The sequence below is a fragment of the Sylvia atricapilla genome, chromosome 12, assembly GCF_009819655.1.
Source record: "Sylvia atricapilla isolate bSylAtr1 chromosome 12, bSylAtr1.pri, whole genome shotgun sequence".
NCBI lineage: Eukaryota > Metazoa > Chordata > Aves > Passeriformes > Sylviidae > Sylvia > Sylvia atricapilla.
Genome location: NC_089151.1, coordinates 14199437 through 14227408, shown reverse-complemented (window position 1 = coordinate 14227408; position 27972 = coordinate 14199437). Strand labels below are relative to the sequence as shown.

The following is a 27972-nucleotide window of genomic DNA, read 5'->3' as shown; positions in this document are numbered from 1 at the left end:
CTCTTGAAATTAAGTATCAATCTAACTTCAAAATGGGAAAGTTGTCACTAGTGTTTGGGGGGATACATGTCAAACCCAAACTCACGTGACCTGGTGGTCCTATGGGACCTGGAGAACCTTCAGTATCTGTTACCCACTCATCTTACTAGTCATGAGAAAGTAAGTCTTCAACCTACAAAATTTACTAAATGGAACTCAAACTGAAAGCTGTTTCACATGAGCTGACAACTGAACTAAATTCTGCACAGAAATTAAGAGAAAATTAGTCAAAGATAAAGCCCTGACAAATTTTTAACCCGAAGAAATTACCTTTAAACCATTGTTTTTTCCTTCTGAAAGTGAGATCAACTCTCTCTTAGGCTAGGAAACTACTCACTTCTTCACAACTCAGAATTATCATTCCCTATTTGCTTCAGTGACCTGAGAAAACCCAAACATCTGAAATTCCTGAAATCATTTAAACTTACTATTCCATGATTAAAGTGATATTATTTTTGGCTTCAAAAGCATCATAAAGCTGGATCAGATTCACGTGATTTAACTGGTTCATGATGTTAATTTCATTTTTTACTTCCTCCTGAAAAAAAAATAAAGCAACAAAAAATGAGCAAAATACGCTCTTAAGTTTCAACATACTAAACCAGAACTATTTATAAAGCCCAACAACAGCTACACCACAGATGTCAAGGGGATTGAGGGTTTAATCATGAATACAGGAGATGATGAAGAGTCACACCAAGCCCACGATTTTGCAGTATTTGATGGTACCCGAGGATGAGCTGCCTGTCATGGGGCAGCTTGGGGCAGTGGTGTTGGGGTGGCAGGGAGGGCAGGCTCAGAGCTCCCAGCAGTGTGGTTACCTTCTCTTTGGCTCCTTTCACTTTTATGATTTTGGCTGCCAGGTTGAGCCCCGTCGATATTTCCGTGCACTTGTGGACTTGCCCAAAACGCCCCCTGTGGATGCCAAGGAAAAGACGGGAAGCAGCTCAGCACAGCTCAGCACAGAAACCTCTCCTGGAACTATTCTTACCGTGAGCAAAAATAGCCCAGTACAAAGTGAACGGAGTCGGGTGGCCAGCAGCATGGAGCTCCTCTTTCTCTCAGCTTATGAAGGATTAGTTTTATCTTTCCAGCCAGTTGTTCAGTGCTTACACTAAAATATTAAGCCACATTGGTCCTGCTGAGGCATGATGGCCTGGCCATGCTCTGGCTCCCTTCTGTAACTGGACCCCCTCACTGTCCTTCAGGGATGTGTTAGTGGGTATATTAACAAGGATATTTCTGTCCTGATCTCAGAACTTTTTAAATGACCATAAGACCAGTAACTGTAGCCCCTCCACAGCCTGCATTTCTGGCATGCTGGAAATTCTCCCCCATGTCACGCAGATATGTTAATGCCCCTTGGGATGATTCCTAAACATCATCTTCCCTGCTGTTGCATCACATTGCTTATGCTTATTAAGCCATATTTGTACGTGGATCAATGTGTAAATCAAGCCTTCTTGTCACATAAGTAAGGATACAGGAATACAAAAGCTGAAGCAGCTGCAGACTTCCTATGAGTGAAAACTAAACATAAGGTCAAAGTAATTATAACTCTTCCTTAGTTTTCTTTAATGTGCAGCTCAGCACAGAAAAAGAGATTTTGGAAGCTGCCTGATCTGATGGGCTTTGTTGACTTTTCAAATGCTCTGAATCTGACTGCCTTAAAGGTACAGATTCTTCTCACAACACTGAGGCCAGGATTATTATAACAAATAAAAAAAAAAAAAAAAAAAAAAAACAGTCACCAGGATGGCAATCAGGCATGTGACAATGGGGCTGGGGCAGAAACCAGCCATCTAAGGGACATCCTTGATACAGGAGCAGCTGTGATCACCCAAAGGATGAACCCAGTCCCTCTGGCTGCAGAGAGCTAGTCTGAGGTTCACACACAGACCTAGGGGCCAGCTGCAGAGCTCTGCAGCTCCCTGCATTCCCCCAGCAGCAGCACAGCACGGCCACAGGCACACTTACCCCCCCAGCACCTCGTGGCGACACACGGAGTAGCTCGTGGTCACCTCCGCTTGCCTGACGCTGACGATGCGGTGCTCGAAGGGAGCTGGAGGAGAGGGGCTGTCATCTGCAGGGAGACAGGCTGGTCACTGACATTGCTGCACACAGCACTGCCCTCCTTCACCTCCTCACACCACACAGTTCACCCCACGGGATGGCAGGGGCTTTCACTGCTAAATCTCTTTTACAGACAAGGAATACTGTCCCAGAACTGAGACCAGGATCCCTCCTCCTGAATATCTGCTTGGTTTTTTGAACAGAGTAAACGCACTGGACACCTTTAGGGGAGCAGTATCTTTGTTTATGCATTAACAGAAAGGGCCACCAGAAAATATTATCTGAAAGTTTGAAAAAAATTACACATATCATCTTTTAATTGTTACATGACAGCCAGAAAAAACAGCCAAAAATACACAATACTGAGGAATAAGAACAGTGATTGATAAAATCATGAGGTTCGTCATAGCAGCAAGAATTTTGCAATTTCCAAAATAAAGCTGCAATTATTAGCATTACAACTATTAAGTTTAGCCTGTTTGTTGTAAGCTAAATTAGTTAACTGTGATCACTTACTGTCCAAGGTTTTCTAGGGTAAAGCTTCATTAAACCCAGTTTTATGTCCCCCACTGAAAGCAATTTCATAATTAATCTCCAGGTATCTCAGGCTGCAATTTAACATGTATTCAGCTCATCTCCAGCCCCTGCTCAGAACACCAGGGCAGTCAGGTCATGTGCCCATGTCTGTAGATTCTAGAACATACACCCCTATGTGCTGCCAGGAGAGAGCATTCCCTGAGACAATGCAACCAAGGGTTCTCCCAGGAGCCAAGAGATCCATGGCCAATAACAACAGGCCACAACAAGAAACATTCCCTGCAGTGTTGTGCTCTGTGCTCTGGATCTCCAGTCCACAGTTGCTAAAGTGTGCCTGGTTTGCGTGATCTGTCTGAAGGAATAAATGCTTCATCTAAAGAAAATGGATTTTTTCAAAATTCTCATACTTCTCATCACACACACTTCATGCTACTTTATTTTAAATTATTTTTTCTCTCCAAACACACCTTAAAACACACAGATTAAAAGAATCTGTGAATTGTTATTCACATAGTCAAAGGTACTCAATGCAAAATGCCCTTGCAGTGTAAGACATGAGTATTCTGTTGAGCACTGCTCCTGCTCTTACTGTCTATACAACAGGCAGCAATAGCACAAAATCCTCACTCAATGTACAAGTTTCAAGAGTAACTGTGAGCAACTTACCAATGATTTCTCCTTGAGTGGGAAGAGCTCTGACTGCTTCCAGAGACTTGCTCTTCTCTGGTGCCTCTCCTGTACACTGCTGAGCATCATGTCTGCTTCCCCCTGCAGTCTCAGATTCTCTCCTCTCAGACTTGGTATCTGTTGGGGATTTTTTTGCTTTTGCTGTTTCTTGATGGGTTTTCACTTCTACCCCTGCAACTTTCACAGGTTCCTTTGCAGAGGTATTCTGTGAGGTTTTGGGCTCACATTTTAATTCTGATTTCTCTTCAGCTTTTTCACCTGTTTTGGGCTTGCTTGGGAACAATTGTTGCTTCCCTGTTTGAGATGCAAGTTCATTTTGCTTATTGTCCCCTTTAACTTCTGAATTTGGCTTGGAACTGATGCTTTTAGGACTCTGTTGAAGTTTTAATTTGTCAGGCAGCTGTTTGACTCCTTTCAAGTCTGCTGGTGTGGATTTCACTTTGGGACTTTTACCTTTGCTGTCACTTACGTTTCCCTCCTTGGCCATCTCAACCTTTTCCTTCATGTCAGTCATATGTACACTGATGGATATCCTGCAGAGCAAACAGGAGACCTTTGATATTGATGCAGCTGGCCAGGCTGCTTTTTGTAACTTTGTGGGGGAAAGAAAATCTGTAAATTTCCAAACTCATAAAATTCTATAGCACTGATAAACCTAACTGTACCAGTCCTGCTGGGAAAGACTCATGAACACCAAGGGCAGAGCACCAAAAAGCTCTTCTTTTTCTGTCTCCTCATTTCTCTACATGTCTGCCCTTCTGCTGAACAAAATGTCTCACCCTGCAAAGAGTTAATCCCACATTTGAAAACTTACCCACTTCTTGCAATTATCACAGTTGGTCTAATAAAACACCGCACATCTGGGCAGAGAGAGGATAGTGATTGCTTTCAAAAATTACAGGCTGATTATCTAAATGGCTGGCTGTTCATATGGCTCTACAAACCCGATGGTTTGTACCCTTTTCCAGCTGGCTGACCTGCACACTCACACAACTGTGTTTGGGTCTTCTGATGGGATAGCATTCTTTCCACAGCTTTCTCTTAAGAACCTAACTTTGATAAACTCTCTCACTCCATCAATACTATTTTCCTTGGCATTTTAACTACTGGAAAAATTTAATTATTTTTTCCCCTCTTGTGTTGCCTAAAAAGAATATAGGTTAGAACCAAATCTCTGTCTCCTAAACCCATCAAAGACATCCACGTGATGATGTTTGAGTCAACTGTTACTGCTCCAACTGTAATGAGCAGTCTGATTTTACCGAGGCTGAATTGAAACTTGGGAAGTTGTAAAGTAGATTTTATACAGTTGCAAATGAAGAGAGTTTCTGAGGACTGGGAGAGAACGCACCTCCTTTTCACAGAGGTTATTGCCTCTTTTGGTGGAGCAACCTCAGTACAAAAGATGTTATGAAAGAAAATGTTTCTGCTTTCATAAAACAAGAGTCCGAAAAGTCTCATTTTCGGCACCTTTAACACCCTGGTGCTGTGCTGTGGATGTAAGCTGTGAGAGCAGCTGAAGCCAGCTCTGAGCAAACACTTCCTCTGCTATCTAGACAAGCCTGAACTCAGTGGGACTCTCGGGCATTTCTCCAAGCTGGGGAACACAATGTTCCTTTGACGCCTCTGTGTGGGCTTACAAACTTCATTAGAAGTTGCATCCATTTTAGAGAGGTGTTTACCACCCAATGACAATGCCCTGGGCTGCAGCTGCCCCTGGGGTGTAGTCCAGCTTCTGCCTTACAGCTACCTGCTGGCCTCCCTCATCCCCAACCCAAAATCTGGGGCTCAGATACCAAATTTGTACATATGAACAATGGAGAAATTCCCCACCAAAGTCATACATACATTGGTGGGTGTGTATGGATGAGTGTCTATCACTCCCACACATACATAGATATAAACCACTTTACAGCCACCCACCCAGACAGAGAAGGTACTGGCAGTAAAATCTGCCACAGAAGTTCCATTTGTTGGGGTTTAGTTGGTAGGGGTCTTTTGGTTGTGGGGTTTTGTTGTTTTCTGTTGTGTGGGCTTTTTAAATTTTCAGTAAAAGGGATTAAAACAAAATCCTAGATAAATAATCTGAAGGCAAATGGACTGTGAAACACCTATATGAGGAAAACATTAGCCTGATAGAGATGAATAAACGAACAACCTTAGGGTGACCAAGACATTGAAAACACTGAGGACAACAAACACAAATTCTTTGGTTTTGTCATACACTATTAAATATCTCAAAATCTTTCACCTCCATGGCTGTAGAAACCAAGATGCTGGGAGGGAGTGAGTGGTTTATAACTACCTGAGCTCCTCTGTGGTGTCACCTTTCTATGTCAGCACACAGAAGTGCTGATACCTCAAACCCCTTCCTCCCACCTGGGCTGCACAGAACTTCACACAGGGCCCCCTGAGCCTTCTGCCTTAACCCTTGTAAGATCCTCTCCACTCCCTCCCTACCCGAGCTGCCTCCTTTAATGGCCTGGCTTTCCTTTTCTCCCCTCTAACACATGACAAGGTTCCAGGCCCCACAGAAAGCTCACAGGAGGCATTACCTGGTATGTGTCACCTCACAGCCCGTGTCAGATATAGCCCGGGATGTGGAGGGCACAGCTTCCCGCGCCGCTGCACTCGCTGCTGCGGGTTTGTTTTCATTCTTCCCAGATTTCTGAGGAACAAGCTGCCTGTGGCACTCATCAAGGCGTGGGGCTCTGTCCACGTTCTGTGCTTTGGCAGGAGCCTTTTGGTTGTCTGCATGATCTTGATGTACGAAGGAAAGACCATTGTGTTGATTCAAAGCTTTGGCATCGATGTCCTTTTGCTGTAGACAGCTCTTGGAGCTCTGTGTTTTGCCAGCACTTTCCACCCCTTGCTGCTGTGCTGTCCTGTCTTTAAGCTGGGGTTTGGAGTCAGGTTTGTGGGCTACAGCACTGGAAGTGTTCACCTTCTCACATGCTCCCTTGCTTTCATCCAGCTTTTTCACGCTTTTTGTCTCTGAATAAAATGATCCATTAATAAACTATCCTTGGGAAAAGTGATAGCAAAACAGAGAAGGAATAAAGCAACACACCTTTCAAAATAACCTACAGAGTTACACCTGAAAAGATAGCAAGAATCCCCCAAAAGGTTCAAAATCCTTACACCAACAAGGTCAAGGCTAATGGCTCATGGCTTAAAAGCAGAGATTTACCTGCTCTGGTGGCTTTCCAGCAATGCCACAGACTGAACTTGGATCCCTTAAAGCGAGCAAAAAACCTGCAAGGTTCAAGTTCATTGTATCTAAATCTGAAATCACTTTGTGGGCAAATATAACAGGTAGTTGAAGGCACTGCAGATCCAGCAGGACCCTCCTGATCCCAGTGCAGCCTTTTCCCCAGTTAGAGGGGTAGCAACACACCCAGTAAGACTCCAAGGGACACTGAGGCATGAGACAGCACCCAGTGCAGTTTCCACAAAGGACTAAAAGGTTCTTGCTTCCCTTCCCATGACTATGGCTGTGATTATCAACCTTCAGCATGACCACACCACCAGCAGCCAAGGTTTGTTCACGACCCCATCTCCCTTTTGAGTCAGAATTGTGACCATTTGCTTTGTTTTTGCCACTTCCAAAGCGATGAAGCTAAAAAGGGGATTGCCCATAAGGCAAAGGATTCACTGACAATTTGTGAAGACAACAGCATGACAGGCCCTGCTCAACATCACACTCACCCCTGTAGCAACTCCGCAGGCGTTAACAATGGATGCGGCAGGGCAATGCCCTGACAGATGCACCCGAAATAGGAATCTGGCCCTGACACGCCAATGAAACTCGCTGATCAGAAAAAGATATTCCCAGTGTCAACACGTCCCTTTTTCAGAGAGGGGGAAGAGGGAGGGCTGCTTCAGACACATTAATGGAAAAGGACTTATTAGGTTTGCTATGTGATAGGGCCACTATCTTCACAGTATCTCCAAACAAGCTCTGCTCTCTGAATTCAGCTCACTGAAAGCCAACTTAAAAAGCCCCAGAACTTCAGCTAAATAAAGGTGCTCCTTTTAATTTCTTTATCTTCTAGATATTTGTGGTGCTTGATCCTGGGGATAAATCATCTTGTGAAGGCAGTGAGAACAATTCTATTTTCCCAATACTGAGGGGCAAAGTTACTCAGTTACATTTGAGTAATTCAGGTAGTGGGAAATAGCAGGCTATTAATTTCCAGTTTGTCTGCTGCACATTCTGGAGTCAAAGCTTGCAGCATGCCTGCAGTATTGATACATACCTTCCAGAGGCTTCTTGCTTTCAGTCTGGGTTCCTCTGTTACTAAGCACATGCTTAGGTTTTGCACCACTCTCCTCAGACTTATCTTTGGCCTAAAAAATGACAGAGGAACACAGAAATTACAGTTACAGCCAAGAGTGTCTATTTCCCACTAGTTCCTGCAACTATGTAGGCCTTCAGACTGTGAAATGGACAGTTATACCTCTTCTGAGCTATTTGTCAGTGCTCTGTTTTACCTTCTTCTTCCAATATCTCCCTGCCTTTGCAGGCAGGTATCCTTTTAGAACAACACAACAGATTAATACATTAGCTCACTGCTCTCCAAAATTTTCACTGTTGGGGTTTTTGCCTCCTGTCATCTTTACTCACATTGATTAAAAAGTATGACATGTGAAACATGAGATAGCAGAAAGAAATTACACTGCATTTCTGTTGCTTTTTGGCTGGTGACAGAACAAAAAGTAATGTTGCTGAATATATTTGTCAAGACATATTTGTCTCAAGGTATTTAAAAATTCATTATTTGACCTGATAAGAGGTGATACCAAAAAGAACCTATATCTTCATATCAACTCTTGTGATATACTTAACATTTCACATGTCACCTTTAGAATTATTAAAAACAGAAGCAGATTTCTATCTTTAAGCAGTATTTTTCCCCCAGTTAATTTGACAGGAGGGATATTTTGTAACAGGACCACTAAAGTCTTCACACAGCAATACATGGGAAATTAAATTACAACTGACTTCTATGTAGCAAAAAACATTACACAAAATTAGGAAAAGGCATAATATTTCCTGTGGTTGGCATATAGTTAAAAATCTAGTGATGATCTAGCCTCCTATCCTGATTTGTACAAGCAAATAAGCAACATGTAAAGTATTTTTGCAGGTAACTGATTACAAGACAGCTGCACATCAGTCCTCCACCTGTTAGTAAAGCAGTTAAGGATTTCATGCACCAACCCTACAGACTGAACAGAGCCTCCCCACCTCCCCATTCCCAAAAAACCCCAAACACCGAAAGAGTAAAAGTAGGAAAAAAATCATTACCCTTTTTATTACAGCTCTAAGCAAACCTGCAACAATGACCAGGGTGAACATTATTCTGGCACAATCCTACATGCAAAGAAAGCCTTGGGTAAGTGACAGTTTAATGCTGGTGCGTTTCTTCTGGTTTTTAAGTAAGAAGTTAGAGGTTTGGAACCTAGGAAGCTCAATTCACAGTCTTTTGTTGACTCCAATCCCACAAAACTTCTTTCCATAAGCATTCCCAAGGCATCCCTGGAATGCTGTCAACAAAGTTTCACCCAGAAATGCAAACACAACCTCCCCGCTCCCAGACCATCCCGTGATAAGCAGAGCCCTGGTACAAACAGCCAAGGCTGGGAAACAGGAACAAGCAGGCAGCAAGTTCTTTTTCTGTGCCCTCCCTGCAACTGAGGAGCTCTCTGGACATGTCTGTGCTGCTCTCACACAACAGGCTGTAAAACCCAGCCCCAAGTTAGCAGGTGGCTCAGCACAAGGTAATCTGCTCTTACGTTCACCTGTGCCTTGCTCCACGTTTCCCAGCCAGGTCACGCACACCTCACTGATCCAAGCCTAGGTCAGATATCACTCAGCAGACTGTGATAAAAGCACAGACTTACTTAAGGTCTTATAACTGACCTCACGCTCCAATTTCAAAAAGTGTTCATGACCAGAAACAAAAAAGGAGGACAGTGATGATCGTATTGCAAAATGGGAGTTTGCCACAAAGCTGCTCGCCCACTACACCCTGACTGGTCTCCAACCAGGCACAGGGTAGAGCCTGGGACACAGATGTCCATGCCCTCCCTGCCCACCAGGTTGTCACCAGCAGGTCATTTCACCTCAGTCTCTATCTGTGCACAAAATCAAGCAAAGAACAGTATCTGTCTCCAGGCATTTTGCAGTGACAGCAGGCAGTGACAGTAATACCTCAGCTTTACTCAAAACACATCAGAATTTCCCATTTCTCCAAAAACCTGTAGAACTGAAGCTGGAACTGCAAGTATGAGCTTTTTCTCATTAACCAGATTTAAGGATGATAACTAATGCATGATTTATTGTTCTCAACACTAATGGAAGCACTGTAAGTTCTTCAGCTCACTTGTCAGCAACTGGCACCTAAAAAAAGGAGACAAGGAGAGCACTGAAAGCCTGCAAAGGTACACACAAAGGTACACAAGGCATCAAGCACTGCCCTGCTCTTCTAATGGGTTAGATGTACCTTCCCATCAAAGGATTTTACAGTTTTGGTGGAAAACATTTGGATTAAGATACAAATGGACATTTTCATTGGAGCTTACTTAATCACATCTCTATATACAAGGAGATTCTTAGAATGAATAAGGAAGAAAGCACTTGCAATTTTCCTTTCTTTCATTCCCATGGTGGGGTAGAAGCCATAGTGAAAAATGGAAATTCCCATTAACTAGAACTAATTCCAGATGCCTGTAACTGTTAAAAAACAAGATTCATCCAGTTTAAAACACTGTATCAACTAAGTACTGGACTTGCCTGTTCCTCCCTCACTGTCCTCAATAACTAAGAAATGCTTGGGAACTGATGTCTGGGAACTTGCAAACACAAAAACTGCTTGATTTCAGGAGTGAACGATGTCGATAGAGCTGATGAAGTCACAGTTGCATCACAAAAATATAGCTAAATACAACTAGAATGTCTAAAGACATGTAAATCTGCTCAGTAACATGACCATAAGTCAGCACACATCTCAGAAATTGGTGCTGTGTTCAGAATTTGTGCACAAACAAGAAAATAGAAGCTTCTCTGAAAAAACCCAAAAGCCTCTAGTATGTTACTCATACTTTTCACTGGGCCTCAATTCAATCACTAATTTGGGTGACATTGCTGAGCTTTGAGCACTGGCAGAAGCTGAATTTTCTTTTCCAGCAGCAATCTCCTTCTCACAGTCATCACAGGACTGCCCAGCACCCTTCAGGAACCTCAGACACTGTTCTGAGCTTGTACCCTGCCTTAAGAGCCTTGCAATGCAAAGGTCCCTGTACCTATAACCTGTACCAGCAACACAGAAAGGAAAACTTTGAATTAAACATCATGCAGGAGATTGACAGGAGAGCCTAAAGCCCTACTATGTCATAAAGTGAAATGAAGAACAGTAAAACTAAACCAACCTCAACAGGGATTTCCAGCAGACTCCCCTTCTTCCAGGGCACAATGCCTTTGAGAATGAAATCCACTACTTTGGAATTTTTTAATACTTCTCCCACAAACGTAATAACTTTATCCAGGGTATCAACCCTTTTCTCTATCTTTGCCAGCCTCTCCTTATGCCTGGAGGCATCTAGCTGGGCAGCTTTCATCAAATTCAACACTTCTGAGCACATGCTCTGGACGTCAGCCTGGGCAGCACTGTCCGGTACCTGCAGGCCTTTCTGCATGGCATCTGTGTCATCAGGAGCTGCTCGGGATACTGAGAGCTTGTTAATGCCATTTTCTACATCAGCAATGCCTCTGTCAACCCGCTGCAGTTTGCCTGTCAGGTCTTCTTGGAAATGCAGCAGTTTGTCCACCTTTTCATTCAAGAGATACAGTTTTTTGTCCACCGTACTTAAACTGTTCACTTTTGTAGGCTGGAACTTTGTCAGGGCGTTTCCCTCTGCGAGGTCCAAGCTCCCCGCAGACATTGTGTCCAGACAGCAGGAAGTCAGACAGATTAGGCTGGCTTTTCATTAATCATAAATTAAAAAATCAGGCTCTGAAAGTTCATCTTCTTCAGCTATTCCTATACCAGACAAGCTCACTTATTGGAGTCACTAGAGCATATCATGAGATAGCTACTGCACAAAAGATTTATTTCTGTGTTATCTATTTCTTACTGTGTGCTTTCAATGATGGAGGCAATTTGGCACCAGACTATGTTTTCTTGTGCCTCCTTGACGTCACAAAACCATTTAAAATTCTTTCTGGAGTGGCTGTTGATAGGCAAGCATCTTAACAATGGCCAATGCCTGTGCAGGCCTCTGGAGGGAGGAGGATTGTTTTCATGACCAGTTTTAGTTCTGTGATAATGAAAAGGTGCTAGAAATTTCCCTTCATTGAACAGGAAAAAATATAAAAGTAAAGTGGCTGGCCTTGTGCTGAAGCCTGGAAGAATTCAGCTTTGCAGCACGGATGCAGAACACCCAGCAGAGACACAGGGTGCTCTTTCAGTTGGCTGGCACTTGAATTTAAAAATAGAGCACAATGACAATGATCTGAAATACGTATCTAGCACCAGCATGTCTTAGTCAACTGAAACTTCTAAAATTAAATCTTTCTCCCAGGTTATAATAATGAACCAAGTAAAAAGAAATCATAACGAAGGCACAGCAGAATTAGTCTAACTATTAGCAATGAAATTATTAAATGATCAGTCTTAAAGGATTTGTTATTGACTTGCTTTTCACTTCTGAATCACAGCATATCTACTACACAAATTACAGTCATTAGAGAACAGAAAAAGTCACTTCATGCTGCACAGGCTCCACTGCCACCGTCCTGAATGCTTTAGAAACATTAATGAATGTCCCCTTACAATAGCACACAGAAGGGGAGTCAGTTCTCTGCCACAGAGGATGAACTGTGGCATAGAGAGCGAGCAGTTTGTCCCCTGCCAGATGTGACACTGTCACACGGCTGTGTCTGGTCCTCCCAGGTCCCTTTGCACTGCTGAGTGTAGAGCAGGGAGGAGAAACAATGGACCACTGCAAAGCCACAGCCTTTGGGATACTCAGCACCCCTCTGTCTCCAGTCCCTTCCTCATTTTCTGTAAAGGTCATATGGAAAGAAAATGTCACTCTTAAAGTGAATTTCCTGTATGACATAGGATATTCCAGACCCTTCACACAGAGCAGTAACAGCGTTAGAGTTACCCTCTCAAGACAATGTTGACTCCTTGCCACTTCTCTAAGACCAGAATTTTTATTTACAGTTTAAAAAAAGTGTTTACATCCACCAAGGCCATCACATAATTTTAGCCAGCCTGGTGGTTCTGTGATGTTTAGAGGCAATAATCAGCTTTAGCAAACACAGCCAAAGCTGTGAGGGAGACTCTGAGTCCAAAGTGAGACTTGGATTGTTCATCACCTTCACAAAAGAGTTTGAATACTAAGCAATGACTTTAGAAGAAAACTTGGCACTTGGTGCCATGTCACTTCTCCTGACCAAAATGGTATTTTAAAGTCACTGGTGTTTCCACAATGGTCTGGGATAGAATGCTCTAAGTTTTGTGATATCTCATACAACACAGTCAAATATACAGCTCTGTCCTGAAGGTTTAGGACATCGGCAATAAATGCCTTGCAACTCTACAACTGCAGTTAAAGAATCAGAGTTTTTAGCCAAATGCCTCCAAGTAATTAATTCTTTCAAGTCTACAAACATGCTTGATGACAAAAGAGAAAAACAACCAACATAATTCACTAAATCAAGAGCAGTGTTAGGAACAAGAAGTGGTGGAGTCATTAGAGTGCTGCATTTAAAGTCAGACAACTCACAGCAAATACTTCAACAAGGAAGCTTAGCCACAGAAGTCACCCCCAACTGCACACTCAGAACTCAAGGTGCCACCACCAGTGGGCTACTCCGGGCACAGCACAGCCAGGAAACATGCAAGTACATCCAGTGAGCACAACTGGCCTCTGGGTGTGCTTGGGGGCCAGCAGCAATCCTGCAAAACCTTGAACTGCCTCCTTAGTTATTTAACAACTGAGAGCAAAAAGCAGGAATGCTGCCCAGTATCTAGTGTTATTATTCATGGAACTGCTGATTTAATCCTCCTCACGTACAATGGACTGTGGTAAATGCTCTCTAAAGCAAAAAGTGGGGCTTAAAAAAAAACCCAAACAAAAAACCAAAAACATCCTGTCCCTTTCTCCTCTGGATTCAGCCACGTGCACTGTGTATTCCAGCTACATGGAACAGATTTCACCACTCAACTGCTCACACAGTGCACTGAGAGATGTTTGAGATAAGGCTCTATGGTGAATTCTTGCTAAAAATATGCAACAAATATTCCTTGCCAATGTTGTCTGAGGAACAGGGGAGATACAGCCATAACTGCCTCCTTTTCAGATACAGCTGTTTGATGTTATATTATGCTACTTACATCAAACTCTGCATCCATAAAGAGTTGCAAAATTACAGATGGGATGAAGGACAGAGAAGGAAACCTCATTTGGGGCAAAGTAAAAAGTTTTAAACATCTGTCACAAAGTTAAGATCAGTTTTTCTTTATTCTTTTCATTTTCTCCTCCACTCTCTCCCCTTTTGCACTGCTGACAAACACACAAACAGAAAAAAATGGCTCTGGCAAGTCTAACAGTTTGTCTTGCCTTCATGATGATAATATGCCCAAATACTGGCAAAAACCCTTTTACTCCTTTTGCTTTGAATTACAAAAGCAGGCAATTGTTGTTCAGAACATGTGTTCAGTGCCCAGTGTTTAGATCTTGCTTGAGCAGCCTGCAGAGAGTATTTATTTCCATTGCCAGTCCCAAGCCTTTCAATAGTTACCAAAAAATAAGGGAAAAGTCCTAAAATGCCTGACACCACAAAAAAGCACAGCTATTGTGACAAGTGCCCCAGCCTATCAAATTTGCCTTTTCTTTGTGAGGAGTGTTTGCTCACTGTGACATTTTGCACTAAGATCCCACAACACAGGGTGCTTCATCTTCAGTCCCCGAATTTCACAATGTTGTGTGAACAACAGGTACCAGGGAACACTGCAGGACGTCTGCAGAGAGCAGAGGTATGTTCAGCCACCCCTGCTGGCATCGCCAAACTGGTGACCCACAAGACTCCATCATTGTCTGGATGTAGCTTGAACAAAGTTTCTGGTGGCAATTGGTCCCTGTGGGTTCCTGCTCATTTCCTCCAGGTAACAAAAAATGAGCACTGGGATCTGGAGTGTGCAGGCAACTGCCTTGATTCCATTGTCTGCTGGACTGAAATGAACTGCTCTCAGCCCTTTAAAACACCTCCAAGGTATCAGCTATCTCAGGAATGCAGAGAAAAGGAACACATATGCTGGAGAAACAGAACTATGAGTGACCTTGAGCCAAAGAGACTCCTATTCCCAAGGGGGAGAAGAGTTTATTCCTCTTTGGCTCACACCTCACACACACTCTCCCGATTGTGAGAGAGATATGTCAGAAAATAAGAGAAAAAATCAGATTCCACACAGAAAATCTACCATGTGGCAGTTTAGTTACAATTCCTCCTTGCTAGGTCTGACCCAAAGGAAGGAAAAAGTCCTCAAAGATGGAGTGAATAGAAAACAAAACATATTTTTTAAAAATCGACACCATGCACTGAATTGACAGCAGAGACTTATACCCCAAACAAGAAATGTCACAGAGGTTAAAACCAGCTGCTCAAACAGATCATCTCATTACATTGTTGCATTGCTTCCAACAACATTGTAAAACCGGAGATGGCTGACAATACATAAGAAAATGAAAAAATAACTTTTTATATGGTCTATAAAAAACCAAAGCTTAATACAGAACTTAAAGGCTTTGGGGAAAGTTTGCAGTGCAGAGTTCTAAGGAGATGGAGAACTCAATGTGGCAAAACATCAGGAGATTACAAAAGGAAAAACCAAAGCAAATAAGCTCAAAGCAGTCTGGCTACATCTGGCAAACACTGCTCAGGCAAATAAAAAAAAGTATGTAAATTATTTTACAAATATCTTTTACATATTTAGAAACTAGATGTCAGCTTTTTCAAGTTATAATGAAAATCTACTTATAATCTACTTAATCTACATCTAATTGCTGCTGCTCATTAACATACATTTCCTACTTTTCTCCCAGCAAATGAAAGGGTAATGGAACCTTTTTACAGTACTTAAATTTTTGAAATACTAAACCTAGTCTCTCATGAACAGGAGGAAAGGTAAATTGATTATATCCACAGGGTAATGGTGCAGCAAAAGACCAATTCTAACAACAGCAAGCTTAAAGGAGGCACTGGCTCTAATTCAGAGGAGTAACTTCCAACAGCAAGATGTGCCACAGAGGCTGGATAAATCCATCTAGTCCACTGGCTGGCTTTCCTGCTGGGACCACATCATCCTGGGAACCTGCTTTAGAAGGCCAAGAACCCCACATTTAATGTATCACTCATATCACTGCTGGTTGAAATCCACCTGCTCAGTAAAAGGATCTGTGGAACACTGTTGGTATCCCCAAGTGACCCTGGCAAGAACAGCTCAATACTGTCTCTGTCACAACATCACTGTGGTGCCAGGTACACTCAGCCTTAACAATCACTGTGGAAACTTGGGGTTTCTATGTATTTAATGAGAGAAAACTGCTAACACAGTCCATTAGGAAATACCCTTGCAGGTCCTGACTTCATTCTCCACTTCCATTGCATTATTTTTCAGACAGCTGGATACAAGGATGTCTCCAGGCAGCAGCACAGCTAAGGATAGGTTACTGAACCTGATACCATGTGCACTATTGTAATGCATCTCAGTCAGGCAGCTGACAGCAGAGAGCTGAACAGATCAATTATGACATTTCATTTACATCAAAGTGATGAGATTTCTAGATAACACTGTTTACCATTTGCCCACAGTCCTTCCACCAGGTTATTCTGCCTCTCAGGGGGCCAACAGGACACCTGCTGTTGATCCACTTTCACTCACTCTACTCCAGAGCTTATTCTTACCCCCAAGTCTGTTACTCGCAGAAACTTCATTAAGAAGCTCATTACTTGGAATTTTCATCCTTTCAATTTATTTTCTTTTTAAGCAGCTAATGAACTATTTAACTAACTTGGAGCAGAAAAGTGGTAACTGAAAATGTTCCCCTGGTGTGGTGGTAAGGATTCACCCTCCCACTCCTCCACACCCTCCAACAATGACCTCTGGAAATTGAACAAAAAAGTCATGTTGATCCTGCTGAATGTCAGTGGTTTTATATCTAATGGAGTCAGTTCCTCATAAAGCCTGCTGGTTTTAAGGGTCAGCCACAAAAGCTTCCCTCAGATTCAAAAAGCCTCTTATTTCCAAATGCTCTCTCAGTACTACTGGGAGCTCAGCAGAGAGCCCTGAGGGCCACTTGACACCTGCCAAAAGCTCTTAGATACAAGTCATTCTATGTCAGTAGGGATCTGCCACAACAGAAGGGCAGCCCTGGCTGTGCAGGAATGCCAGCAGGAAGAAAATCAGAAAAAACAAATTCTCCTCACTGAAGTGATGAAATAGGGCTCTCAGGATATATGTACAGGGAACAGACCTGATGCATAAGAAAAGGTTATTCCTATACAGTAAACTTTTCTGAAAAAACAAACTTACATAATCCAGAGTTTGCTCCAAAACACATTAAAACCAGCACAATTGTTCTTGCTGACTTGAAATTTGACTGGCTTCAAATCAAATCCCTCAGAAAAGCCTCTACTTTGCCAGCAACATGCTTTTGTTTGAAAAGATGCAAATCCCCTAACTGCATGGTGCTTTCTGCACCTCTCTTCCTACTTCAGAAGATCTTTTTAGCTTCAAGTCGGAAAAGATACAACAAAAATGCACTCTCAGAGCTGTACTTGTTAATTTGGAACCATCATTTCCAACTTCACCTTTCTCACTGTAAGAATCCATCAGACTGTTTTCTTTGCTTCCCCCCTTACATTCCCAAGGTTGAAAGGCAAGAACTCTGTCCTCCAGCCCCCTTCTGCCCTTCATGGACACTGACTGAGGTAGGAGCTCCTCAAGCAGAATTTGACTTTGCAATGGTTTAGGTCTTTGACAGATAAAACACACAAGCACCTCAAATAAAGCACACAAGCACCTCAAATCATGCTGGATTGCACCGGAATTGACAGAAATGTTCACAGGCAGCATTGCAAGAGGCAGCCCCCAGCCTCCAAAACCATCCAGCTGGGCTCCATCATCCCTTGGCTACTGCCACACACCCTTGGAAACTCCTCCCAGGTGGAGTTTACAAAAGCAGGTCCTGCCATCATGTCAGGCATGTGTAAGCTGGAATTTCAGCCTCTGATTTTTTCTCTCACTCACATTCCCACCTGACAGCTCCCAGCTGTGGTGCAGCAAACACCAAGCACTGGATTCACTGCTCCTTGCTGATAATGGTCTTCGCAGGAATTCAACAGTGGGGGGATTTTTTAGTAAGAACTCTTTGACATTGGTATTCCTCACCAACCCAAAGCACCACATTAACAAAATTTTAGATCAAGTAAATCTTTACCTGCTCTATAATGAAGTCTGTTATGTGCTATATTCACCTGCTGATTTAGATCTCTGATATTTTGCTTTGACATCATTCACAAACACAGGAATAACCACCAGTTCAGGCTTAGTCTTGACACAAACTGCTTTGAAAAAGATTCAGAATGAAAGAGTTTGTGTACTAAAAGCAGTGGTTTTGCAAACTCTTCTCAGTAATCAAAGCTCACATGGAAGCCACTTGCTGTCCTTTAGGTGAATATTTCATTGTCTGGCAAAAAGCAGAGAAATTTCTGCATCCATCTCAGCTGTGAAAAACATCTCTAGCTAAACTTATACTGGTTTCTATCAGGTTGGAAGAAGTATAGAGGAAACAAACAAAAGAATGTGATATACAGAAAAGCTTCCCTAAAGCAACATTTTACCACATGCCAGGGGAACTGCAGAAAGCAACTACCAACAGAAATCAAGTTTCTCAGAGCAAGGAATGAGAAGGCAAATTTTTAAGTTTATCTTCCTAAAGCAGATAGCTTAAGAACAGCTGGGTGTGAATTAGAAGCCTTGAATTAGGGTCCAGGGGCATGATTAAGCACATTGATCCATTTTTCCATCTGAGGTTAGTATCTCAGTACAAGTATCTGGTAAAAACAGAAATGCAGAGCACATTTGGTACAGCAATTTCCACTCCCAAAACAGTAAGTACTCCCCAGTGCTTCTCTGCAAGGCTTCTACCAGGACTCAGGAAGTTTTGCTTCTGAACCACCTTGCTACCTTAAATCAGCAGCCAACAGATTCCAGAGTATGAATTTTCTTCAACCACATAGACATTTCTCTGCATTCATAGAAGGCTCCTGAATTAAAACTAATAAATCATCAATTTGGGAATTCTGCTATTAGATCAGTGACATATTAATCTCCAGTTGCATTGCAGAGACAGCTGTAGTGTAAATGCAGACACACTGATTATCAGTGCTAGACTACAAAAACAGCCCCAAGGCCTGGCACCAGAAAGCCAAAATCACTCAGAGGAAAGCAAGCAAATAACAGTGCTGATAAAAGACCCGGGATATAAATGGTTTGGATTTCATATTAGCTGATACCAGGAGTATTTGTCACCAATGGGTAGTAGAGCAGTGCCAGCCAGAAATCCAGTAACAGTACATCGAGATCTTCTCAGTGTAAGAAGGTAGGAGTTAAAACACAGGACTGGATGCTGGAAAACACTGCTGTAATATTCTGCAAAGAGGTAAGCAAGCTACCGCTGGCAAGAGCCCCTACATAATATCCCTGGAAATGGTGAAAAGCAGGGGTCTCATGCTCTTGTCCCACCAGAAAAGGAGAAACAAGGAAATTCCATCAAAGTTTGTCTGAACTAGATCAATCCAGTCAAGAGTGGATTCTGCACTGACCATAAAACAGACAGAAGTGCCCCAAAACAAGCTCAGTGTCCCACAGCAAGAACTGGCAGCTTTCTATCTGCCTTACCATGACAAACCAGCCCTGCTGGCCGTGGTGACAACCGTCTCACACAGTGAGATGACCCACAGCCATTTGGTAGTGTGTGCCAAAGTTTTCTGCCCCCAAACCAGGTAATTCTGTATAAACCAAACCTAGAAATGAGAAGGTCAGGTAGTCATCAAATCTGTAGCAAACTATTTTCTTTTTATAGCAAGACAGGTCAAGGTAGCTGCAAATGAAGCTGTGCTGATTCCTAAAGGGGTGCTGCGAATTAACCAGACCCTGAAGTTTCCCACACTGGGCTCCTGGGGGCTTCAATTAAAACTGGGAACAGGAACCCACCAAGAAAACATTCAGAACAGAGGTATTTACAGAAAAAGGGCATTTCTTTTCAACTCTGCCCAGCTCCGCACAGTATCAGTGAACATGCCATGACAGTGCTGGAAGGAATCAGGTCTCTGAAGGGAAGCATTCAGGACCTGAAATCAGAAGTATGCCTAAGACAGGTGAGTCAGAAAGGACATGGACTGCTCAAGCCTGAACAACAGAACAAGGACACAAATGAGAGTGAAAGGTGAGCCACAAATGTGGAAGACAACAGCAGGAGGACCTGTTAGCTCCTGCTATCTCAATTCAGCCATGGAGAAGGTGAAAACAAACCTGGTTTGTAATGTCAGAGACTATATATAGTTTACTACTTTAGTTTCTGGGATATGAACTGTCTGAAAGGATACTCAATAGAGTATATTTAGACTGCAGACCACTATGGTGCAAAATTTAAATTGGAGCACATGACATCTTCGTCTTGAGTTTCCACAAATCCTGGGGAGACAGCGGTAACAACGAAGATGCTCAGAAGTTTTTCAATCATTTATTTTTCTAAAAATCCCAATCCTTCATAATGGTTAACAAATTTCTTTCAGTCTGTCTGCCTGTCTGTGAGCTCTCCAAGCAGTGTGCACACAGCCTGCCAAGAATCTGGACCCCAGGAGGGCTCTTTGGGGCCTGAAGTCCATGGACTGTCCAGAGCCTGGATCCCAGAGCTGCTCTGCTGAGGGGAGAGAGGAGTGATTCCCCAAGTAAACAGGAGCCTGAACTGCAGTGCCAAGGCCTGATCAGCACCTCTGCAGTCCAAGTATCAACTCCACAAAACAGGAGACAACTGCTTAAAGAAATGAAAGTAAAGGTAATTGTTGCGCAGTGCAAGGACATGAAGCTGATGATGTGAATCAACAACACCTGAGGAGCTCCAAATAACTCTACACAGGACTCAGAAAAATATCTCTGAGCAGCAAAAGCAGCAAGATGTTAGCCCCTCCAGAAAACCCCAGTCCAGTGGGACACATACCCTCCCAATCACAAACATGAATGAGGAGAGGAGCAGCAAGATTAATTAATGGGAATGACTAGGTGACTTGAAATATCTCATTAAGTGGCTGTGTCCTAAAAGAAGATAAAAAATAAATCAGGTCCAGCAAGTCAGAAGAAAGACAGCAGCACCTTTTAACTCAGGTTAAAAGGATTGATGTAGGTGAACATCAAAGCTGTTCAGTTCCAGAAAGGAAAAGCCTGAAGGAAGTACAGGAGACTTGATCTTCAAGCACATGTTAGAACACTCCTGTCACTGCCTCTCCTAAGAGTCAAATTAATTGCAGAGAAAAAAATGCCTCATCTTACTACTTGAGCACCAACTCCCCCCTCCACTGTCCCTCTGAGCAATAACAGAGTTCCAATCAATCTGTAAAAACATGCAGGGCACTGTTGCAGAGCTGCTGTGTCCTTCCACACCAGTCAGCTGAGGCAGCCACTAGAGTGAGCAGCAGCAGATGCCCAGGTACTGCACCAGCCCACAAACAGGCAAACAAGAGATTCCCCGTAACCAGTGACATGAGAACTGTACACACACCCACTGCACCCCGCGGGGACAGGCTCAGACCTGACCTGGAGGCTGACACTGGGAGAAGAGAGCTCTCCCTAGGGTTAATTAGAGCAGTTCTCACCACCTTTACTAAGAATTGCACATGTGGTCCAAGACTATTCATCCTTATATGTTCTCTGCTGGTCCCATCCTCCAAAAGCATCCTTCCCTCTGCAATGTTCCATGAATTTGAGTACTAGCTTTGTGAACAAAACAAAGAATGATTTTCCAAGAGATAAACATAATGAGTTTGGTAAACTGGCCAGAGTGATGTAATCAGATGCGAGACATCCAAAACAAAGTTGGTTTTGATTGTTAGTGCACTGGGGGCAAGGAAAACCAGTACATCAAACTACATCTAAGATAACTTTTTACCTGTGGACCTTAACGTGTTCCCAGAACAGAAACCATTATCACTAATTTTACAGAAAAGGAAATTGAAGTAATTAATATGAAAGAATTACTCAGTCACCCAACAGATCAATTACAGAGAAACAAGATATTCTGAATCTCATTATAGTCTTCATTGCAAAACACTAACTCTCATCTGCACAGAGCCAAGCCACAGAATGCCATGGAGACAGATAACTACAGTACTGACTTATTTGCCCCCAAGACATGACTAGTCCAAAAAACCCTGGCTCATTTGTTTTTATGGTTCTAGGGCCACCTTCTATAGCCCTGAAAGTATCTTTCATACGCAGTCCTTCAGAAAAAGGCAAGAGAAAATCGCATGTATTTCAGGCTGTTTATTACCTTTAACAAAAAGCTGAATACAAACAATTTAAACACATCATTATCTCTTCAACTAGAACAGTTGAGTAGTATACTCAAATTAATAAACCAAAACATTTTTCTGTTACATTGCCATAAATAGACAACAAAACATGCAGTCACTGGGATATGAAATGGTCAACTGAATCTGTTTCTTATGTAATGTATGATTTTAAAAATCATATTGTACTCCTGGCTATTAAATCCACTACATATTGTTACGTTACATTTGGAACGACATTCTAGTTATTGAAATTAGTAAAAATTTTGTCCTTTTTTCAACTGGATCTTTTAAAAAATTGATTACAAACACAAGCTCTTTAAGAAAAGCCATGATAGCTATTATTGAACAAAACACGAGGAAATACTTCCTTCAAAATTTTGAAAGAGAACAATTTCAAAAAAACCAGAACAATCTGATCTATTCTAATTTAAAGTGCAACTCCTACAATTTTTTTTTAATTTCTTGAACATTATTATATGTCCATGTATTCTTTTTAAAGTTGCTTAAATTTTAAGTTGCTGCTACTGGTCTTTTCAGCAGCTCAAAAAGTAGATAAATGCAAACAGGCTGCTGAAAACAAATACTTTTCCTAGGCTTTCTACCACAGTAGCAACTGAAACTGAACTTCCCAGGCAGCTTGACAGCACAGTGGGTTTGAATGAGTAGCTTACAAAGGTAGAAAAGCAGATTCCCATTCTCTGTTCCACCAGTGGCCTCTCCACAGCTCTCTGCGCTTACAGGGTCTGTGCTCTGTCCATCAGTGATGCAGTTTGGAAAGAGCTCTCTTCTGCTTTGTTCTTCAGCCCTCTGCACCCTGGGGCTCTGATCTCACAGCTTCCCAGGACCAGCCCAGAGCACCCCTGGAGGCACTGAGTGCCACCGCTCAAGGTGATGGCACTGCTTTTACCACAGGTCAAACGGGCTCATGCAGAACTTGGCTGCTCACTGAATCCCCTCAGGGTCAGCCTGCCCAGCATCACTGCCATAAAACTCACAGATAAAGCAAAAAGCAGTAACAACCAATCTCCACTTAATCTCAATGTCAGTCTGCCATCCTATACAAGTATTCCAGTCAGAATAAAAGTTTAAATGTGCCAAGGCTCCCATGAAAAGTAAATTTATTTACAAAGGCAAAGCTTGCAGTCATCATTTCAGAAACACCTCCTTGACGCTGGCAGGTGTTTGCAAGCCAGCAGGCTGCACAACCTGGCCAAGAATGTCAAACACACACAGCATGCTGCAAAAGGCACAGAAACCAATTCTGTGCCATCCAGAAAGCTTTCAGTTTGAAACCAGGCTCACAATAAAGCACAAAGGAGTCCCTTACCGTAAATCTCTTTATGTAATCTGAAACACAAAATCCTCCCATGCTCAAACGTAGAGATCTGTGCAGGGCAGATTCTTGATATAAAGTCCCCATTCTGTTTGTCTTGTCTGGTGGTCACCCTGGTAGCCTGCAGCCTTTTACTGAATACAGCTGCACAGCCTGCCTGGATCTTGCTAGAATCCTGCTTGTGTGATAAACCAGGCATTTCATCTTATCTGCCACTACACCAGGCATTTCAATCATCTCACTGCCTATCAGCAGCACTAAGTTCTATCCATATCCCAGCAGTTCACTTCCTGAATCACTGATAACAGATACTCCAGGGCACGGAAACAACCCAAGATGACAGCCAGACCTCTGGAGTCACTGAGCAGTCCCTTCTCTGCGTGTCTTTGTTCCTTTGCTTATTTTAATCCAATTTTACTTTGCTTTACCTGTAACTTAAGGACAGCACATTGGCTTCAGCCAAGCAGTGACAAGAGTGTCATTTATCCAAGTGCTATTCTATTTTTCAGTGATACTGATAACTGCTGCAAGATATTGGCTTCAACACAACATGAATATAAAGCATGTGGAAATTTCTAGCACGTCCAGTTTCTTAAGCACAGGAATAGAGGGAACAATGAATGGACTCAAAATAACCATTCGGGAGGGTTCGTCTCCCATCAGAATTCACATACCTATTATGCCTTAAGCACTGTTTCTACATCTGATGCTATGTACACAGAGCCATTCCCTTCAGTCTCTGAAACACCTTACTTACTTGCACGAGTGTATGTTGCCATGAAGTCCATGTAGGCATTTTTGTGAACCTCCCCTAGACCTAGGATCTTTGAATTCATTTCTACTTACACAGTTAAATATGCAGCCAAAACACACCCAAATTATGATCCTGGTGCATCTGGTTCTCAGCTAATCAATTCCTTTTTATTTGGCCTTGTGTAAGATATACTTTTTTTTAATAGAGTTCTTACCTGTGAGTTTGTGTCCATGGAGGACAAACATACAAACAGAACAGATACCAAGATGCTGGATGACTTAAGAAGGAGATTAGTTCTAGAGAAGTAGAAGCAAATATGCTTTCAGTTTTAATTTGTGCCTTCCTTTCCCACTCAGCCAACAAGCTGTAATAGCATCATCTCTGATTACAAGACGCAAGAGATCTAACATTAAGATGAATCCATCAGGCATGGGCACACCAAATGACAGCCCCTGACTATGGCCCTGCCTTCGAGCAGGAGGACACGCACCTCAGGGGCTGGCACAGGCCACATCTTCACTGCTCACATCGCACCAGAAGTGTGGTCTACCACAGGATGGATGCACAGGAACTCTCCCCTGAAACAATCAGGGAGGGATGGAATAAGATACTGTACCTTTATCATTATGATCTAAGAGATGTCAGGTCCAGATGTGTGGGCACAGAGCTGGCTGCCCCTCTCACAGCAAAAACAAGTGGTGCGTTTCCAGCTGGGTTTGTACAGCAAAATAACAAATACACTGTTAAAAAACAAAATGAAATCAACATAAGTACAGCCAAAACCAGAAACAGGTGAGCGAGGAACTCTTGCAGGGCAGAAGCCAGGGAGGAGATAGCCATGCTTGCTTTAGTGCCTGGCAGGGAATGTTTGTCAGGCTATTTAGCAAACAAGTGAACAGAGGCTGCCTGGGGTACAGGATGACTTGAGCACAGCTTGTAGAGGTCAGGATGGCCTCAGATGCTGGACCTAAACCGCCAGACATGAGACCAGTCTCAACTGCCAGACCCCTGTGTAATTCCTAACTCCATCTCTGTGCCTTGGCTTTTCCACCTGCAAAACAGAGTTAAACCTTTCCTAACTCACAGAGTATTTTCACAGCTTTAAGATCTATTATTACCATTCTGCCCTTTCAAAGGGCAAGAGTAAACTCTAAATTCTAGGTCAAACTGCCCCAAGAATTTTGAGACCCATCAGTTTGGTGCATGAAGTGGCACAGGAATACTGGTGCCCTCTGGGCTGAAAGCCCTGCCCCTGCTGAGCCATTCCACATGGACAGGGCAGGGATTCTGCTGGCCTTGTGGCAGCACCTCCAACAGCATTCCTGGCACTGGGAACACCACCCAGCCACTCTCAGTGGAACAGGAGACATCCACATGGGCACCCCTGAACACAGCCTTCGGCTTTTTCACTACCCCGTAAATGATTGAGGGAATTAAAGACCCTCATTCCAGCACCCAAGAAAAGAACAAATATTGGAGCTGCTCAAGAGGTGCAAGGCTTAACGATGATGACAGACCCAAGGGAGGGAAAGGAGTATTTTTGTATATTTGTGACTTCTTCCAATAGCACAAATAACCATGCAGTTACTTTAGATTTAGTAAAGAGACACTATTACTTAATGTGGCAGCAGAGGCATGTACAGCATGCAAGCACCATGCCATGGGGGAAAGCTTGCATGACAAAGAGAATCCTTTAGAAACTTTGGCAAGAACTCTGGAACGAGCAATGCTCAGCCTGCAACCTTCCATTAGCAGATCTAAATACAGAACCATAGTGTAAAACAACACCTTCCTGCAGTATTTGCATTAATTAATATTAAGAATATCATTATTATGATGAGTTTCACTGACTGCTTTTTCTCCATTTAGGTTTTGAAAAATAATTAATTTGGAGCTTCTCTCTCCCTCAGTTTAATTTCCAGTCTCACAGTGTCAGTAATGGACTGTGTGATTCTGTGAGTATTAAATGCAACAATTTAGTAGCAACTATATAATTTTCAATCCCCAGCAAGGAAGTAGTCCACTGTTCACAAAGTTAAATGTATTTCTGTGACAATGGAGACAGGATTATGTTATCTTTAGTACCTGGGTAAAGTCTAATGGATTTTACATATAAGGAAATATAGATCTTTGTGCCTTGCCCTTGAGCTAGAGGCAAGGAAAGAGATCCCTTTGAATATAGGCTTTGTAGGTGTCACAAGACACCATTTACTTATAGAATAAATGCAGAACTTTACCAAAAGTCATGCATATAACATCCAACAAACGAAATCAAGATCAAGGTTAGTACTTCAGCTTTTAAAGGAGCTTTTCCAATCTGCTATACTTACACTCCAAAACTCCTTTCTCAAACTAGAGAAGTTAGCAGCACATCAGTGCATTTGGAGCACAGACCAAGACAAGGGAAGAGCTAAAGAGACTTATTTTAACTGTCTGGCTTCTCCGCCAGCTACTGACAGATTTGACAACTCCTGCCCTAACTACAGAGTAAAATGAAGGGGCACAGCATTTTTGAGGTGACCTCTCTCATCTCCCAGCATTAGCCTCTGTGAAGTAGGAGGAGGTGCACTGGTCCACAAACACCTCATTTTCAGGGAATTTATAATCTAAACATGACGTAGATCAAATGGTTAATACAAACTACCTTCCTGAAAACAAGGAGGAGCTTTAGCCACTTGGCACATTTCTTTTACACACACTTAAGAGTTATGACATCACTTAAGCATTTTAGAACCTTTTTGTCACTAATAATCAGGGGCAGGGATCTACAAACACTGCTGTCAGCCAGTCTAAGCCACCACGACTATGTCCTAAACATCCAACTGAAGGTTCCCAGTTCTCCTCCAAAGGCACTTCCAGGCTGCACTGGTAACTTACCCTTCCATTACGCTTCCATCCATGCAACAAGCAAGAGCTGCAAGCCAGCATACAGGAGTGTCCCCAGGGAAATGCACACAGCATCAGCAGGCAGGGTACTGATACCAGAAATGCTCAGGTGCCCTTCTGGAGCTGATCAGGACCAGTATTCAGGAGCCTGTGAAGACTTTGACTGATGAGGCATTTTCAAAGAGCAGTCAATTCCTGGTTGTCCCTGTGCCAGCATCAGCTCACTGCTAGAGCTGCTCCACTCACAATGGATTAGTATTAAAGGACAGGTCTGCAAGCCTCCCCACCTCATTAATATTCATTTGAGATTTTAAATTCCAGTTACACAAGGACTCATGCCCAAGGCTAGAAGCCTCATAAATTATATTCCATTTTTAAACCTGCAGCATTCGCTCTCATTGTTTCAGAAGGAAAACACTAGCAGAGACAGTTTTAGGCAAGCTGCTTTTGTTTAAAAGAATACTATCTAAAGCCCTGCTTTAACTTCATTAGCCCACAAAGATTTGCACTACAACGAATCCTGCCTGCAAAGCACAAATACAACTGCCAGCAATTTTAATTCTGTCATTATTCTGCTTTTGTCCCAGCTGCCAAAGCAAGTGCATATAACATCTGCAGCTGAATAAACTCACAAAAGGCAACTTACAGAGGGAAGACTTGAAAATAGCTACAACCACCATAAAGAAACCAAATTAAGAGACAAAGTGACTCAATAGGTACTTTGTCTTCTGGCAAACACGGGTGGGTCATTTAGATGGTTTTGCATTGAGAGCTACCACATTACACAGCAAACCTGGCTTCCATGGTCAGAAGAAAGATCCAAAGGAGAAGAGATTGAAGCCTTCTCTTCTAAGGATGGGGGCCAGTTTTTGGGTAGCAGTCTGTGCCTTCAGTGAAACACTGAGCCTTGTTACACAGGTCAGCACCTGTATCCCTCTAGTCTCCACTACTGAAGGAATGAACAGCAAAAGCAAAAGGAAAAGCAAACCTTTCTCATTTTACCTTAACAAAAGGTAA

At 42.7% G+C, this 27972-nt stretch overlaps 1 protein-coding gene across 7 annotated transcripts in view; it reads right to left on the bottom strand.

Annotated features, from left to right (window-relative positions):
• MYLK3 (myosin light chain kinase 3) overlaps positions 1-24808 on the bottom strand; it is a 34643-nt gene extending 9835 nt beyond the window's left edge. The window contains exons 1-8 of one of the 7 annotated variants that reach the window (XM_066327910.1): positions 23310-23588; positions 8648-8713; positions 7596-7686; positions 5892-6330; positions 3316-3869; positions 2017-2122; positions 861-954; positions 468-577 (exon numbers count right to left, since the gene is read on the bottom strand). In XM_066327910.1, coding sequence (XP_066184007.1) covers positions 468-577; positions 861-954; positions 2017-2122; positions 3316-3869; positions 5892-6330; positions 7596-7686; positions 8648-8713; positions 23310-23402 — 1553 coding nt within the window. In that variant the 5' untranslated portion in view covers positions 23403-23588. Of the gene's footprint in view, positions 1-467; positions 578-860; positions 955-2016; positions 2123-3315; positions 3870-5891; positions 6331-7595; positions 7687-8647; positions 8714-10770; positions 11431-22653; positions 22895-23309; positions 23589-24685 lie in introns of those variants that run through there. The other 6 variants (XM_066327913.1, XM_066327908.1, XM_066327915.1 and 3 more) reach the window with 6 other exon arrangements.
• Between the last annotated feature and the right edge of the window lie 3164 nt (positions 24809-27972).